This window comes from Eublepharis macularius, chromosome 10 (assembly GCF_028583425.1).
Source record: "Eublepharis macularius isolate TG4126 chromosome 10, MPM_Emac_v1.0, whole genome shotgun sequence".
In the NCBI taxonomy this organism is placed as follows: Eukaryota; Metazoa; Chordata; class Lepidosauria; order Squamata; family Eublepharidae; genus Eublepharis; species Eublepharis macularius.
Genome location: NC_072799.1, coordinates 77079653 through 77094590, shown reverse-complemented (window position 1 = coordinate 77094590; position 14938 = coordinate 77079653). Strand labels below are relative to the sequence as shown.

Sequence of the window (14938 nt, the reverse complement as noted above, 5' to 3'; positions counted from 1 at the left end):
GCTTTCATGAGTCACAGCTCACTTCTTCAGACACAGCTAGAATGTGAGTCCATCTGTTCTAATATCTAGGAGAGTGGAGTAATTACAGTAGCCGAATGATAATAGCCAGTGAATGACAATAGCAAGTGTGATTGAATAGGGTGGGTATGCAGAGGGGTAGTGGGTGTGGAGAAACCAACATTGGTAATGAGACAGGAAGCCTACGTCTCAATTCAGTCCAGGTGGATGCATTGTCTTGAGCTTCATTATCAGTTGCAGTTCAGCAGTCTCTCTTTCTAATCTCCCTTTGAAATTCCTCTGCAGGATAACTGCTACTTTTAGGTCAACAACTGAAAGTCCTGCAAGGTTAAAATATCCCCCCACTGGTTTTTGAATGTTTTCGTTTCTGATGTCAGGCTTGCATCCATTAATTCTTTGTCGACAGAACTGGCCAGTTTTTTCAATGTAGAGGGTGGAGGGGCATTGCTGACACGTGATAGCATAAATCCACATTGGAGGATGAGCAGGTGTATCAACCCAAGAGGGTATGGCTGATGTCGTTGGGTCCACTGATGGATCTATAGGAGATCAAAGTTGGGATCTTGGTTTGTTGCAGGCCTTGGTACCAGAGTACATGTTAGTGTTAAGCAGTTTATCATTGCGGGTATGTTTTTTCAGGTTAGCAGGCTGTCTGTAAGCAAGAAAAGGTCAGCCCTCCAGTGTTTGTGCGAGGAATGTGTCACAAGCCAAGATGAGCTGTAGGTAGGGTTGCCAGCTCCAAGTTGATAAATTCTAGGAGATTTGGGGGGGGGGGGATGAAGCCTGGAGAAGGTAGGGTTTGGGGATGGAAAGGACCACAGCCATTTTCTCCAGGCGAACTGATCTCTGTGGCCTGGAGATCAGCTGTAATTCCAGAAGATCTCCAGCCACCACCTGGAGGCTGGCAACTCTAGTCGTAGGTCATTAATAATGTGTTGAACAGGCTTATGTTGTGGGCTGTAGGTGACCACCAGCCGTGTTCTGTGGTTGTTTTCTTTGGGCTTGTCTTGTAGCAAACTGTCCCTTGGTGACATTCTGGCCTAAAGCAAAGTGTTAAAAACCTCCTTCCCAATACAACCCAAAACAGAGCAAACAACCCATGTGCAAGAGATCTTAAACACCCACATATCATTTGATATTGCACTATCCCGGTCCCATAGCAATCATTTACCTCCTGGATTGCCTCATCCACGCAGCAAAACCCAGCGGCGAACGACTGCCATATAGCGCAATCTCCAAAGATATGGGAGAGCAGCCCTAGAATCTCAAGCTAGAAGAAATGCTGTTTTTTGTTTGTTTGTTTATTCGATATTTAGTCTGCCCTCCCCACAAGCAGGCTCAGGGCAGGACACAACAACGTTAAATATTATACAAAAGATATACTATTAAAAAAACTACAATAAAGCAGTAATCTAAGAATATGTTTAAAAAGTATAAAATGCCAATTAATACTAACCATTTGATGGCGTCTAATCAGATGCCCCCCTAATTTAACCCAATTTAAGATGCCCCTGGACTCTTCTTTGAACTTGGCCCAGAAACCCCGGCCTTCAGAGCCCCCCGCCAAGGCCCGAGTCCTTTCCCTCAAAGGAGGCGGCCACACAAAGGTGAGAGCGCTTCGGAGACAGCGCAGCGCGCCTCCCGCCTGCAAACCCCGGGGGCCGTCGGAAGACGCGCGGGGCCGCAGCGAGGCTTCCCCACGACGCCCGTAACACCGCCGGGCGCTGCGCTGCGCCTCGCCTCGCCCCCCGGATGCCTGCTGGCGGCGGGCTGTGAGGCAAGCGCCAGGCCAGCCCCGGCCGGGCCCCAGCGCCTGCGAGCGCTCGGCTGACAGGAAGGCGGGCCGGAGGCTGCGCAGCCCCGCTCGGCTCCGGCGCCTGCTGCGGCTGCTCGTGCGCCGCCGCGCTCCCCTCCCCCTCGCCGCCGTCCCTTTTTTTTTTTCCTCCCCATTTTGCGGGCGGCTTAAATAGGAGCGGCCGGGCGCTGCCGCTGCAGAGCGGCTTGGCTGGGGGAGACGGGCCTGGCGGCGAGAGCGGAGCAGGTGGGCGGCTGCCGCGGCGGCGCGTGGGTCGGGGAGACGGCGCCGGGTCCTGCTCTTTGGGCAAGGAGCGGCGAGGAGGCGGGAGGCTGTTCTGCGGCCGCGGCGGGGAGAGGGCGGGAAGCCCAGCCTGCGGGCCGCGGGAGCCGGGGCCGTCGTTCAAGGGGGGCATCGTCATTTTTACGCGGAGGCCTCGTGCGCAAAGCAGCTCCCTTCTTTAGGCGAGCGCGGCGGCGAAGCGTCGCTTCGTTCTCGCGGGGTGGGGAGGGAAGGCTCCGGTTCTGGGAGCGCTCGCCTCGCCGGCTGCCTTCCCCTCCCTCGCCCCCGGCTTCGGGGGTCTGCGTCGGGGTTGCCTTCTGAGCTCTTCGGCTGGGGCACCGGCGCGCCTGCCCGTGGTGGGTTTGCGCCAGGAAGTGTGCAGTGCCTCCATTTAAAGGAGGACATCCTCTCTCTTGTTTAAAAGGGAAAATGACGGAGGAAGCGAGGGAGAGGGAGAGACGGGCTGGGGGAATGGGCAGGGGGCGGCCTGAGAAGGGCTCTGGCTGCTGGCGGAGAGCCTGACGGCCGAGGCAGGCGCGCCTTCTGAAGGGTCGCCGGAACGGTTTGGGCACGGATTGGCTGCGTTGCGTGGCCTGCCTTGCACCTCGTCCCGTCTGGAATGTGTGCCTGCGCCTGCAAGAGAGGTTCTAGCCCCGAAGGGGGCACGGGGGTGGCAGCCCTCTTCTGGGCAGGGGGCCTCGGGTGTGCTCCTTCCCTTACTCAGTGGGCTTTCCTCCTGGCCGCTGGCTGGAATGGGGTTGCGTTGAGCAGCTCTGTGGGGAAGTGCCTTGACCCTGTCGCAGGTGTGATTCTGCCCACAGGATTGTTTTAGCGCTGTCACAACTCAGCTGAGGGCTGCTTGGAGAACCGGGTTATGAAATGTTCTAGCGTAGCTAGGCCTAATAGTGGGATTGTTCTAGAAGTTGTCCCGGAGCCTTGTGGAGTGGGCTCCGAGGAGGCTTTGATCCGATTGCCAAAGCTGAGACAAACAGCTAGGCTAGTTAATTATTTTGCAGCTACCGAGGTGCGGAGTTGCTGAGTCTTGTCTCCTTCATCTTTTTCCATGGGGGGACGAGGTTGTGTTGGCAATCTTTTCCAAGAGACCTTTGTGCTGCCTCATTAAGAGCCACCACATCCCATTTACAAGCCTCTTAACTATTTGGTTGGGATAAATGTTCTGAAGGGTTTTGTTTTATTTTTTGTTGAACGTGAGCTACCTTTAGTTCTTATGGTCCGGTTATAAAGTTTTCTTCCTCTCTTCTCCCCTCTCCTTTTGAAGTCTTATCAGGTTTCTCTGTCTTTGTGTGGGGAAGGGGTAAAGAGGGAGAACTGTGGGCAGGCTGCAGGAAATAGCAACTGTGCTCTTGTCCTTGTGTTTGTGACACTGCAAACTTGGCTGAAATGAATGATAATAGGACTGAAAACAGGCTAAGGGCTGTTAGTTGTGCACCTAAATACTGCAGAGACTTTTGTGATAAGGTGGGATAATTTAGTGGAATTCTCTCAAAGGTGCTGCTATGCTGGCCCTCTTGGATATGTGGTTCTGGAGTTGGAATGGCGCTTACAAGCCTAGCCTTGTGGGTCCGGTGATTCCTTGCTTGAGACTGTAAGCTCTTGTGGTATTTTACATCTTGAATCTTGGTCAGAAATGTTTCTGATTGACACATGCCTTATCAGGTGGGGTTTGCATGTTTATTTCATTGAGGAATGTATGAAGAATTATTAGAGAGTTGAATGATATATTTTTGAGACAACAGTGGAATCCAAAGGCCCGTTGGAACAAGGTGTTTCTAAAACCCAAATGCTTGTATCCTCAGATAGGAAAGGGTGAAGTCCAGAGTAACACAGCAGTTAATAGCTGAAAGTGATTTGAAAATGGCTTGGGTCAGCTCCTGATTTTTTTTTTGAAAATAGAAATTTAGGTACGTGGCTGTATCCACAGCCAAACTGTAAATGGATTATTGACCTGCTCAGTAGGAGAACCCTAAAACAAAATGCCAAGTTAGCATCTTCTCTGATCCAACTTGAGGCCAGGAAGAGATGTACACTATAAAGTAAATAAATGTGTTGCTTGAGTGTATTGTGTAAGAATGCAGATAATAACTTCTGGGTGATGCCCGGTATAGACTTCCTATATGCCCTTTAGGGGAAAGGCTGGTCACTGTACCATTTATAAACAAATTGCATTCTCTTTACGAGCAACCTGTAGAATTATTTGAACCACAAAGTGGCTTCCAAGTGCCGGTTTCTCAAAGTTATGACACTAGTTTGTTTCCAGTCTCAGGTGGGTCTACTTCTAAGAAGGTGCTGTTCAGATGCTGGCTTTAGAATGTAATTTGCTGCTTAATTACTTGGAATTTTGAAATAAGCGATCGCGCTGCTAGTTCAGACCCTTAAACACATTAGAAGCAGCACTTAAAACTTTGACTATGAAGAAATAGGCAACATTTTTGGATATTAAGGATGATGCAAAGCAAACCTCCTTTTGTCTTGAAGTGATGTCCAGATTGTTCTACAGTTCTTGTGTTCAGGGGGAAAAGCTTGTAGCAAAGAATCTGGTCATGAATGGAACTGTCCATGGGGACAGCTAAAGGCTTTTCTCCACACACATTGTAGTTATGTTGATCAGGCAATCATAGGAACCTTTTGTTTATTGTGGGTATCAAAGAGTTAATACCTTAAAACAAATCCTCTGCATAGCCTGAAGGGTGGTTCTTATAATGCTTTTGTTGGCAAAGGAACAGGTGTGAAACATGTCTTGCACAACAAAATCTTGTGGGACTAATCCCTTGTCAAAATGCTTACTATTCCTTATGATGTTTGATGGAAATGCATGTGTAGGTTTAGTAGTCTGGCATAAATGGTACAAAGCTTAGCTGCATTGATTAGTGGTTAAGATGTACTGCGTCATTGGCATTAGAATGTTGTTTGTGAATGACAGAATACCGCTATTGCCTGGAAGGTAATTGAGCTTTGAAAGCAGACGAGCTTTACAAATAATTTGAGCGCAAGACTGGGGACTGTTAAGCAAGTAAAGTATTCTGGGGCATAGTGACTGGCACTAATGGACCGTGACCATTATTGGTCTAATTGTACACGGAAGTATACGCATGGCTTTTTTTTCAGCTGGAATGTGGTAGAACGGAGTTCCGGCACCTCTTGAAAATGGTCACATGGCCTGTTGTTCCGCCCCCTGATCTCCAGACAGAGGGGAGTTTAGATTGCCCTCCGTGCTGCTGGAGCAGCATGGAGGGCAATCTAAACTCACCTCTGTCTGGAGATCAGGGGTTGGGGCCACCAGCCATGTGACCATTTTTGCCGAGGGTGATTTAAACTTTAAAAAACTCCCCCCTTGTTCCAGATGACCCAAAATGCCATCATTGTGTGGTCCTGTGCTGGCAACCCACTGAGTTCCACCACCTCTTTCCCCAGAAGAAAAAAGCATTTCTGGGTAATGTCACAATAAGCAGGTAGTTGCTTTACTGCATTTATACTGCACTTTTCTCCCCAATGGAGACCCAAAGTGGCTTGCAACATTCTGCCCTTCTCCTTTTTATCCTCAACAACCCTGTGACGTACATTAGGCTGAGATTGTGTGACCAGCCCAGGGTTACCCAACAAGCTTCCATAGCAGAGTGGTGATTCCATGCTGGGTCTCCCAGAACCTAGCCCATCACTCGAACCTCTACACACGAGCTCAGTTGTTAAAACCAAACAATGCCACTTAACAAAAGGAACCAGGTCAGATGCTCAGTGGCCTCTCACTTCAACGGGCTCTGCTTCTGTGCCAGCCTTCCAAATTGAGGAACTGAAAACTTGGCAATTCTCCTTTGCATAAGTGCTGGCTTAAAAAGAATGCCACTTGCTGATTCATGTATCTGTCCAAACTCTGATCTTAAATAGGATTCATGCTATACACCCCTATGGCTGATTAAGAACAGTATTTTCCCAGAATGCTGGGAAGTTAAGACGGTTCTGTAGTATATCTTCTGCAGGAGTAATGAGGGTAGGTGGGACCTGTTTGAGCAGATACTTCCTTATACTACCTAAAATACCTGCTTGGGATATGGATCATAAGGCTAATGCTTGCTTATTAATAAAATCTCTTGAATACATGGCAACATACTTCTGCTGAGAAGGAAATGCTTAGCAAAAATATATGCAAGGGTCTTTATAACCGTAATTGTATCCTCGTTTTGGCTAGTCATTGTGAATGCCTCCAAGAAGATGAGGCAAATTGTGAACTTAAATCGGTGTCTCTGGCAGCTTCTAAACTCATGTAGCCTCTGTGGGGTAGAACTGACCTCTCTTTATTTCTGATCTTTCTACAGGCGGTAGAAACTCAATAACTTATTGTATACGCGTGTGTGGGTTTTTTTCTCAATTAAACTGCAGAGCTAAAGGGAAAGCAACTATTGGCTGCCCTCTTCTAGCGCTACAATACAGAAGTTGACAGTCGCCCTCGAACGATGTCTGCCTATTGGCAGACAATAGGAGAGCATTCTGCCCTGTGTAAATAGATTATTGTGTTTGGGGAGGGAGGGGGAGGAGCTAGAAATGGCAGCGTTGGGCCAGCTTGGCACTCGGCTGCAAAACTGAGTCTGGCTGGAAAGATCATATCTTGGCTGGTCAAGTGTTTTTACTTGTGTATGGGTAAAGAGGCTTTTTTGCTACTTTGGGGCAAGCATAACATTTACTTTATTATCTGGATGAGCATGGTATATGAGGAGGATGGAAACCTGAATGCACAGCTCCCTCACTGAAGGCATTCTTCTAATGCTGAACTCTTCAGCCTCTAAACAATGACAAGTCCCCAAAATGGGAGATCCGAGACCGCCATTAAATAGGCAGTGTTCAGCACTTCAGTGTTTGCTGCCAAAATGAGGCTTTTGGGGATATTAATGCTGATTAATGCACTTTGGCACTTTACTTGCACAGGTTTACTTCACGAAGTCTCATATGTGCAACCAGAGTATAAACCTTTGCTATAAAAAAAAGGTGTGCTAGAATTTCTTATAGGAAATGATATTCTTGGCTTTCCAAAATGAAGAAACTGAGTGAGTCATTTGGGCTTTAAATGAGACATGTATTCATTGCATCCTTTCAGTTTCATTCCTCAGCTTAGCCTCAGAATGCTTGGTGGCTGCAGATTCTGTACAGGGAAGTAGATCCAGAGGAGTTAGCTGTGTTAGTCTGTAGCTGCAAAATAGTCAAGAGTCCAGTAGCACCTTTAAGACTAACCAACTTATTTGTAGCACATGCTTTGGAGAACCACAGCTCTGTTCGTCAGATGCAAAATGCATTTGATGAAGAGAGCTATGGTTCTCAAAAGCTTATGCTACAAATAAGTTGGTTGATCTTAAAGGTGCTACTGGACTCTTGACTATCTAGGGAAGGTCTTTTGGACTCTAGCTTGGCCATGGCAAATTGAGGGTTGTGCCTCTGACTGGCTGAAATATTGCTGGCAGTAAAAGGGACATAACAAGAGCATTCAGCTTTCATTAAAAGCTTTCTAGTATTTCCACTGTACCATCAGCCATAACACTATATTTTGTGAAATGGGACTTCTTGATTTCAGTGGGCCATAATCAGGGGTGGACTGTCCTTTTAACTTACTGGGAACTCTTCCACTAGGAGGGCCACTGACTGAACAAAGTGGCCCCTACAGTGCTGGCCGTGCTTCAGGGGCCAGTTCACGTGGACGTGGGCCACAGCAGCCGTGATACTGGGTGCAGATTCTCTTCAGAGCCAGTGTGTTAAGAGTATTGGTTCAGAATCTGGGATACCCCCCCACTCGAGCCCCGCAGGGACTAGGGGCCCCTCAATTTTTTTGCTGAGGCACACCCCCACATAAATTACACTTAATTGATCCTCTTATATAACCCCTATTAATAAGAGAATCAGCTGCTTCCTTATTGAAGTGAAACAAATTGTCTCTTATATTAAAACAATTATCCATAAATTATCTATTTTTAATAAATAAAAAATTTATTCACTTCAAAATATTAGTCTTGAACAATTATACTGCCAAAACGTGCTTTCCTGAAGAGTTCTACTTGTGCAATAAAAATATTAAACATTGTGAATAGAGTTCTTCAGGAGACCCTCAAAATGGATATAGGGCTATGAACTGTGGTCCTACTACCTGCCGTACCAGGGTAAGGCTGTCAGCTGTAGTGGGGTGAAAGATTGAAATGCCAGAGGGGGCCCAAGATACCTGAAAGCCTAGGGGCCTGGCCATGGGATAATATGGCCCTGACATAAGGTAACTATAGTCGGCATGTTACAGCACAACTGCTACATAGCTCCAATCAGAGTTTCACCCTGCTCTGTCACATTGTGTTAAAAGGTTGGGGTGTGTGACAACCAAATAAACAGTAGCACTTTGTTCTGCAAAGTTGGTGGAAACTGAGCACATTATGAAGAATAAATTGGGAACGGCCGATATGTAGAGGAACAGAGATTGATGTGGAGTTAGGAAAGATGCGAGGATACAATTAATAAGTCCTGATGCTTCTGTGTAAGGTTTTCAAGTGTACCTTGTATCTGAAGAAGTGGGTAAATGGGGGTATAGAGAGAAGATAAAGATGGACAGTCACTTGTTTATTGTCGAAGGTAATAAAACTTGGCGTTAATGCAAAGTTGTTAAAGCATAAAATCTCTGCTGTCATCCTTAGCAATTTTAAGGTAGGCTGATACTATCCCTACACCCTGCATATGGGTGGTAGAATGAGGCATTGAGGGAATAGCTTGGCTTTGATCTCTGAATTAATACAGTGCTCACAAATGTGAACTGACGATATCGAATCTCTCAGATTATATTTGTTAACACTACGTTACCCAAGTGCTCGCAAGCAGCTTCCAACTTATGGCACACATCATGTTGAAACAAATCTTGCTAAGCCCCTCACAACTAAGATGGCGTTGGCGACATTCTTACTGATGGGGTGAGATAGCACATGACCATGGCTTGATTTCTAAGGCGATCCTTTAGGTGGGCCGCCTCAGATGAAACAGCTCTGTCTTGGTCATCCAAAAGTTGTCCAAGCCTTATCAGCTGTGTATCCCACAACATTGCCCTAATGCAGTGTGGTTTTGCTACTGTGTGCTAGGAGAACTTTTGAGTTTTTCTGAAACCTGTCACATTTCACTTGATGAGAAGATCAGTAAAGAGTTTTTGTGAAAGCCGCTTGTGCCTTCCTCTGGCCTGGTAGGAACAGTAGGGTGCTGGGGATGTTCTAGGCTGCATACGCTCTGTTTGGTCTGTGTTAATGGTGGAGAACTCTACATGAACTTAAGTGCATCTCGGAGTCCTCTAACATGCAGCTGTTTGTCCACATTCCAACAGATGTGGAAGTTTGTGGAGAATTGAAAGGTTGCAGGCCACTGACTTAAAGGACGATTAATTTCTCCATGAAATGCTTATGAAACACGTTGCTCCTACCCTGTACTGCTAGTGGTGAAATCATAAGCACATTTATTCAGAAGGAAGTCCCCACTTTGTACATAGTGGGTTATTTCTAACTTAAGTTTGTACAGGATGCTGCTTGAGAATAGCAATTGCTTGGTTTAGTGCATACCATGGTAGTGTCCCCTGTACACAACATCCAGGTGTGGAAAGCTGATATGCCGAATATGTTCTCCTGGTTTTACTTGAGAGAAGGTTTGTGATTCAGGCACATTCTAAAATGAGAACTAGAAATCTTGGCAATATTAATGAGCTTGTTTAAATTGCAATGGGTAAATAAGTGCATGTTATGATCCATAAGGTACAGTTGGATTTATTTCTGCGTTCTAACTTGCTTTCAGGCAGTTAAGTTTCCTGAACCCATTTAAGCCTCCCTCTTAACTCCCTGAACTCCTGTACTATTCAGGTGATTATTGCCTTTTTGAATACCTTTTGCTCGGCTGATTGTACTGTATTGCTCTGCTGTTTGAGCTGCTGCAGCAGCAAAAAGTTTAACACCACAAAAGTTCACAAGCTTGAAGGGTATAGTGATTAATGTGTCAGACTGGCATCTGGGAGCCCCAGTTTGGAATCCCCACATAGCCAAGGAAGATTGCTAGGTAAGCTTGGGCCATTTACACTCACAACATAACCTACCTCGCAGGGCTGTTGTGAGGATAAAATGGAGGCGAGGAGGAGGAGAAAGGTGGTGTATCTTTACACAAAAGACAGCACCTAGCCTGACTTAAAATTAGTGATGTTTTTTTACTCTTAAGTTCTGAGCATCTCTTCTTAAAACACACACATCTTCAGCATCTTGCTTAAAAACTCCACAAACCTCTGCAGGCAGCTACACAGTAAAATGTTTTTCTTTTCTGAAAAGGGTTTTTGTCAGCTGTACTATGCAGATAGGAATGAACTGTTGGGCAATTCCTGAATGTCACTGCCAGTTGTGAGTTTCTGAGACAGACACTGTTTCCTCTGTCTGCCGCCCTCTGTGCAGTGGGGTGATTTCAGGCTGTGTTTCCATTGGCCCTCCTTCTCTCAAGGCTAAGTATGGACTATGCCTGCTAGTTACCTTTGGCCTAGTGGGCAGAAGCCGTAATGCCAGTAGCACGTGATGAAATGTCCTGAGAGACCTTGGCCGTGGAAGGAAGCATCAGCTGAGTAGAAACAGCAGCAGGAGGCCTTAAAAAAAGATCTGTCGCTTTATCGTGTTTATGTCTTTGGGAATTTAAAGGTATAAGTGGGAATGGGTATGCTTGTCAGTGTTTTGTGGTATGCTGTGGTGTATAAAAGACTCCTTGGGCTAAACTGTGTGGGAAGCGGGCACCTCAGTCAGTATGTTCTAAAAACTGCTTTACATAAAAGAGACAAATTTATGTTCCTGGGAGAGAAGAGCATTGCTGCTTGCATCCTTCTTGTGACCTGGTTGTTCTAAAGATGATTTCATTTGTTAAAACGTGCTTTCAAATTGGGATGGCGCTTTGACCGAAAGGCAGTTGTCTGACCTAAACCAAAAAGAGAAGGAGGCTTGACACTTTCATTCTTCCAAATTATAGGATATTGGCTATAATCTCTCCTTCCAGATTGCTATGGCTACCTACCTAAAGACATGCACCTGCTTTTCAAGGGAAACTTAAACCCCTTTCTTCTTTCATACAAAGTTGGGCGCTCACCTTTTTTCTTTTTCTTTTTTGTATCAATAGATTGCCACTGTTTCCAATGCTGCAAGAGACCGCAATGCAAGCTCATGAACTGTTCAGGCATCTGCGAATGCCTGAACTTGGTGACGTCCGACAGTACGTGCGCACCCTTCCCACAAACACATTGATGGGGTTTGGTGCTTTTGCAGCGCTGACCACTTACTGGTATGCCACAAGACCTAAAGCTCTGAAACCTCCATGTGATCTATCCATGCAGTCTGTGGAAGTGGCGGTAGAGGTAAGCGATCCTTTTGTTTCTGTTTCTTGACTGCCTACCTTTTAAGGCTGGGGTGGCTGAACATTATGTTGAGCATGTTGCACTTCCTGATGTTGTAAACAGCCATATTGGCCCTTGCAAAATCCAGACAGAAGAGCAAGATGTATGCAATATGTTTTATTAAACCAGATTGACACAAAATATTGAGTAAGCTTTTGAACTCAAACCAAGACACTTCATCAGGATGGATGTTAAAAATTTCAAAAAGTAAAGTGAGTCTTGGCACTCTAGAATCGGTGTAACTCATCTCCTAAAATGGGCTAGAGTGTCTGATACCAACTGTTCTTGCTAGACAAGGGCCTCCTGTTCCAGAACTCTGAATTCAGCTGGTACAGAATTGGTCTCGTTTTTCCTAAAACATGCTTGCAGTAGTCTACTTTGGCAAGGTCTCCTGGAATACAAAAGAAGGATTGCTAGGTGTGGATGGGGAGCAATGTAGAGCAGAGAAGCCTGTGCCAGAAGAAACCTGGTATAAGACATCCTTTGATTGGTCAGGCATAAAGCCACACCTACACCCACACCTGTGCTAAAGCTTCTTCTGCAACTAGGTAAGTTAGAAACATGCTCGGGAGAAATGTGGATTCAAATTTAACTGAGGTGTCAGAAAACTACAGCAAAGCTGTCTTTGCTTCCCATGCGGTAAGTCTCTGCTTGAATTTCTTGTCTGGTCACAGCTGTAGGTTGTTATCACCGCTTGCTGTACCTAGACCTTGTCTCTCAAAAGGAATTCTAGGTTCTGGAGAAGTGCAGTGACAAAGCTGAATAAAATCCTGTTCACCTTGCTTCACCACAGTGTTGGCTTGAATCCAACCTGAGCCTCTGATGCAGGCTGTACTTTGGAAGCACATAGTTTCAGTGTGCAACTAGAGATATTGGATAACAATTTACAGCCCCGTTTGCACCAAGAAGTGATAAGGGAGGTGGAGAAAATCAATGTCTTCCATCTGTTCATGTATGTGCAGAGGTTGGAAGGCCTGTCCTCCATTAGAGGAAAGGGACCGCAGGGTGAGCAAAACTAAAGCCTGCCCCCCCAACTCTGTGCCCCCGTATATCTTTCTTTGATGCCGGAAACGAACCACTAAAAAAAAATGCTTAAAGCAGTGGTATACGGCAAGGTGTGTGTGGAAGAGAGAGGGCTAAGCTCCCCTCACCTACATTCAAAACTAACTTCTCAACCCCTACTTCATTCCTATGCCTATCTGTTCTCATGTGGCTTCTACACATGCATACAGCTGACCAGGGCTTTTTTTCAGTTGGAACATGGTGGAACGGAGTTCCGGAACCTCTTGAAAATGGTCACATGGCTGGTGGCCCCGCCCCCTGATCTCCAGACAGAGGGGAGCTTAGATTGCCCTCTGCGCCACATGGCGCATGGCGCGGAGGGCAATCTCAACTCCCCTCTGTCTGGAGATCAGGGGGCGGGCCACCAGCCATGTGACCATTTTCTCCGAGGGCAACCCACTGAGTTCCACCACCTCTTTTCCCAGAAAAAAGCCCTGCAGCTGACCTTCATCCATCTACTTGATTGGCTTTGGTCCAGTATTGCAATGTGAATACATTTCTAATTCTGTGAAAGGCCGCTTCAAAATCTCATTTGATTGATCACAGTAACTGTATGCAAGAGCTTACTTGAAAAAAACCATGTGCTTACCTGCGGCATAGGCTTAGATAGACTTTAGGCTGTGTCTAGTGCCTTCAGGGATTCTGTTGCTATTTAATGTCCTTTGGGTTCAGGGGCAGAATTGCTTTGCAGATAAGCAGGGCTTTTTTTCTGGGAAAAGAGGTGGTGGAACTCAGTGGGTTGCCCTCGGAGAAAATGGTCACATGGCTGGTGGCCCCGCCCCCTGATCGCCAGACAGAGGGGAGTTTAGATTGCCCTCCGCACTGCTACAGTGGCGTGGAGGGCAATCTAAGCTCCCCTTTGTCTGGAGATCAGGGGGCGGGGCCACCAGCCATGTGACCATTTTCAAGAGGTTCCGGAACTCTGTTCCACTGCGTTGCAGCTGAAAAAAAGCCCTGCAGATAAGTCTGAAGAGGCGCTCTCCCTTCTTTCCCTCCCCTGCTCTTGATATTGGTGCTGTTGATGCACATTCCTGATTACTTTTTAGTGCTGTCACTGAGGCCTCATCCTGTGGGATAACCTGTCCTTAAATACAAAACACTGCTTAATTATGTACTGGGAAAACTAGACTTGCCAGATTCAGTGTCATACTTTTTCAGCTTCTCTCTTGACGTTTGGTCACTCCATTCTGCTCTCTTGTTTAGATGGAGCAATATTTGTTAGGATCATGCCAGCAAAATAGCCACTTGTAACTCTGTTTAGACGAATATCTTGCTTCTGTAGCTGGCACCTGTTCGGTTGCCTCTAACAACTTACTGGTGTTAATCTGGGGCAAACCTAGATACTGAAGCTGGAGGAATACACATATTTGAATGGGGGAGGGGTTTGGCTTGAGTTTAGAAGGGCCTGCTGCAGTTTCTGAGTGTCACAATTCTGAATAAGCTATTGTGTTAACAAGCTCCCATAATATCTGACATATCCTGCGTGGAGGAATATACAGCTTTTATTCCTAATACCTTCCAATTACTTTTCTGGAGTTTAAATTCCAGTGTCTGAAATACTCCACCTGTACTGTAGAATGCAAACATTTTAAATAAGTGTCAGCAATGCTGTGTCTAAGTACTGGTAGGGTGCTCTGACTTGATGGACGAGAAATTGATCTGAAAGACAACTCTGGTTAGGAAAATGGCATAGCAGCTTGGGTCTTGCCACTCACTGCCGTTTCTTGACTCTGCAGTGTAACCAGTAATTTTATGTCTGTAGATAGACTCGCACAACTGCTTTGCCACGTAATGGCAGATCAAAAATTTGTTGCTGGCCATTTGGTGCGTGTGTGTTTGTGTGTCCATCCTGACTTTCTATACACACACACACACACACCCTGGAAGGAATATATAAAGGAAGAAGAATGTGCTGTTGAGTCACAACTGACTCATAGCAACGCCAGCCATAGGATGTTCAAAGCCAAAGAGGAGCAGATGTGGTTCGCCTTTGCCTTCCTCTGTGTAGCAACCTCAGTCTTCTTTGGTGGTCTCACACATCCAAATACTGACTGTAGCTGACCCCGCTGAGTTCCCAGGTCCCGATGAGTTTGTGCTATTTGGGCTGTTACAGATATAAAACATCTTTAAAAAAAAACAAAAGCAAATATCAAATAGTCCACCAGTAGCTAATAAAACAGTAGCGGGTTTCAAGTCTTTTTTTTCAGGTGAGCAGTTGGATTGGGGCTGAAGAGGTAGAGTTAGCAACAACAAAGGAAAAAATGTCTTACCCCCTTCTGACAAAGGGGTAATGTATGGAAATAAGTAGCTGAAGCTTTTCAAAGCACTGTGGTAAATAACATCCCCTGATA

The 14938-nt window shown here is 46.1% G+C and overlaps 1 protein-coding gene across 2 annotated transcripts in view; it reads left to right on the top strand.

Moving 5' to 3' along the window:
- Positions 1 to 1956: 1956 nt before the first annotated feature.
- Positions 1957 to 14938, top strand: part of ACSL1 (acyl-CoA synthetase long chain family member 1) — a 48092-nt gene continuing 35110 nt past the window's right edge. For both annotated transcript variants that reach the window (XM_054990266.1, XM_054990267.1), the window contains exons 1-2: positions 1957 to 2059; positions 11252 to 11486. In XM_054990266.1, coding sequence (XP_054846241.1) covers positions 11268 to 11486 — 219 coding nt within the window. In that variant the 5' untranslated portion in view covers positions 1957 to 2059; positions 11252 to 11267. The remainder of the gene's footprint in view (positions 2060 to 11251; positions 11487 to 14938) is intronic.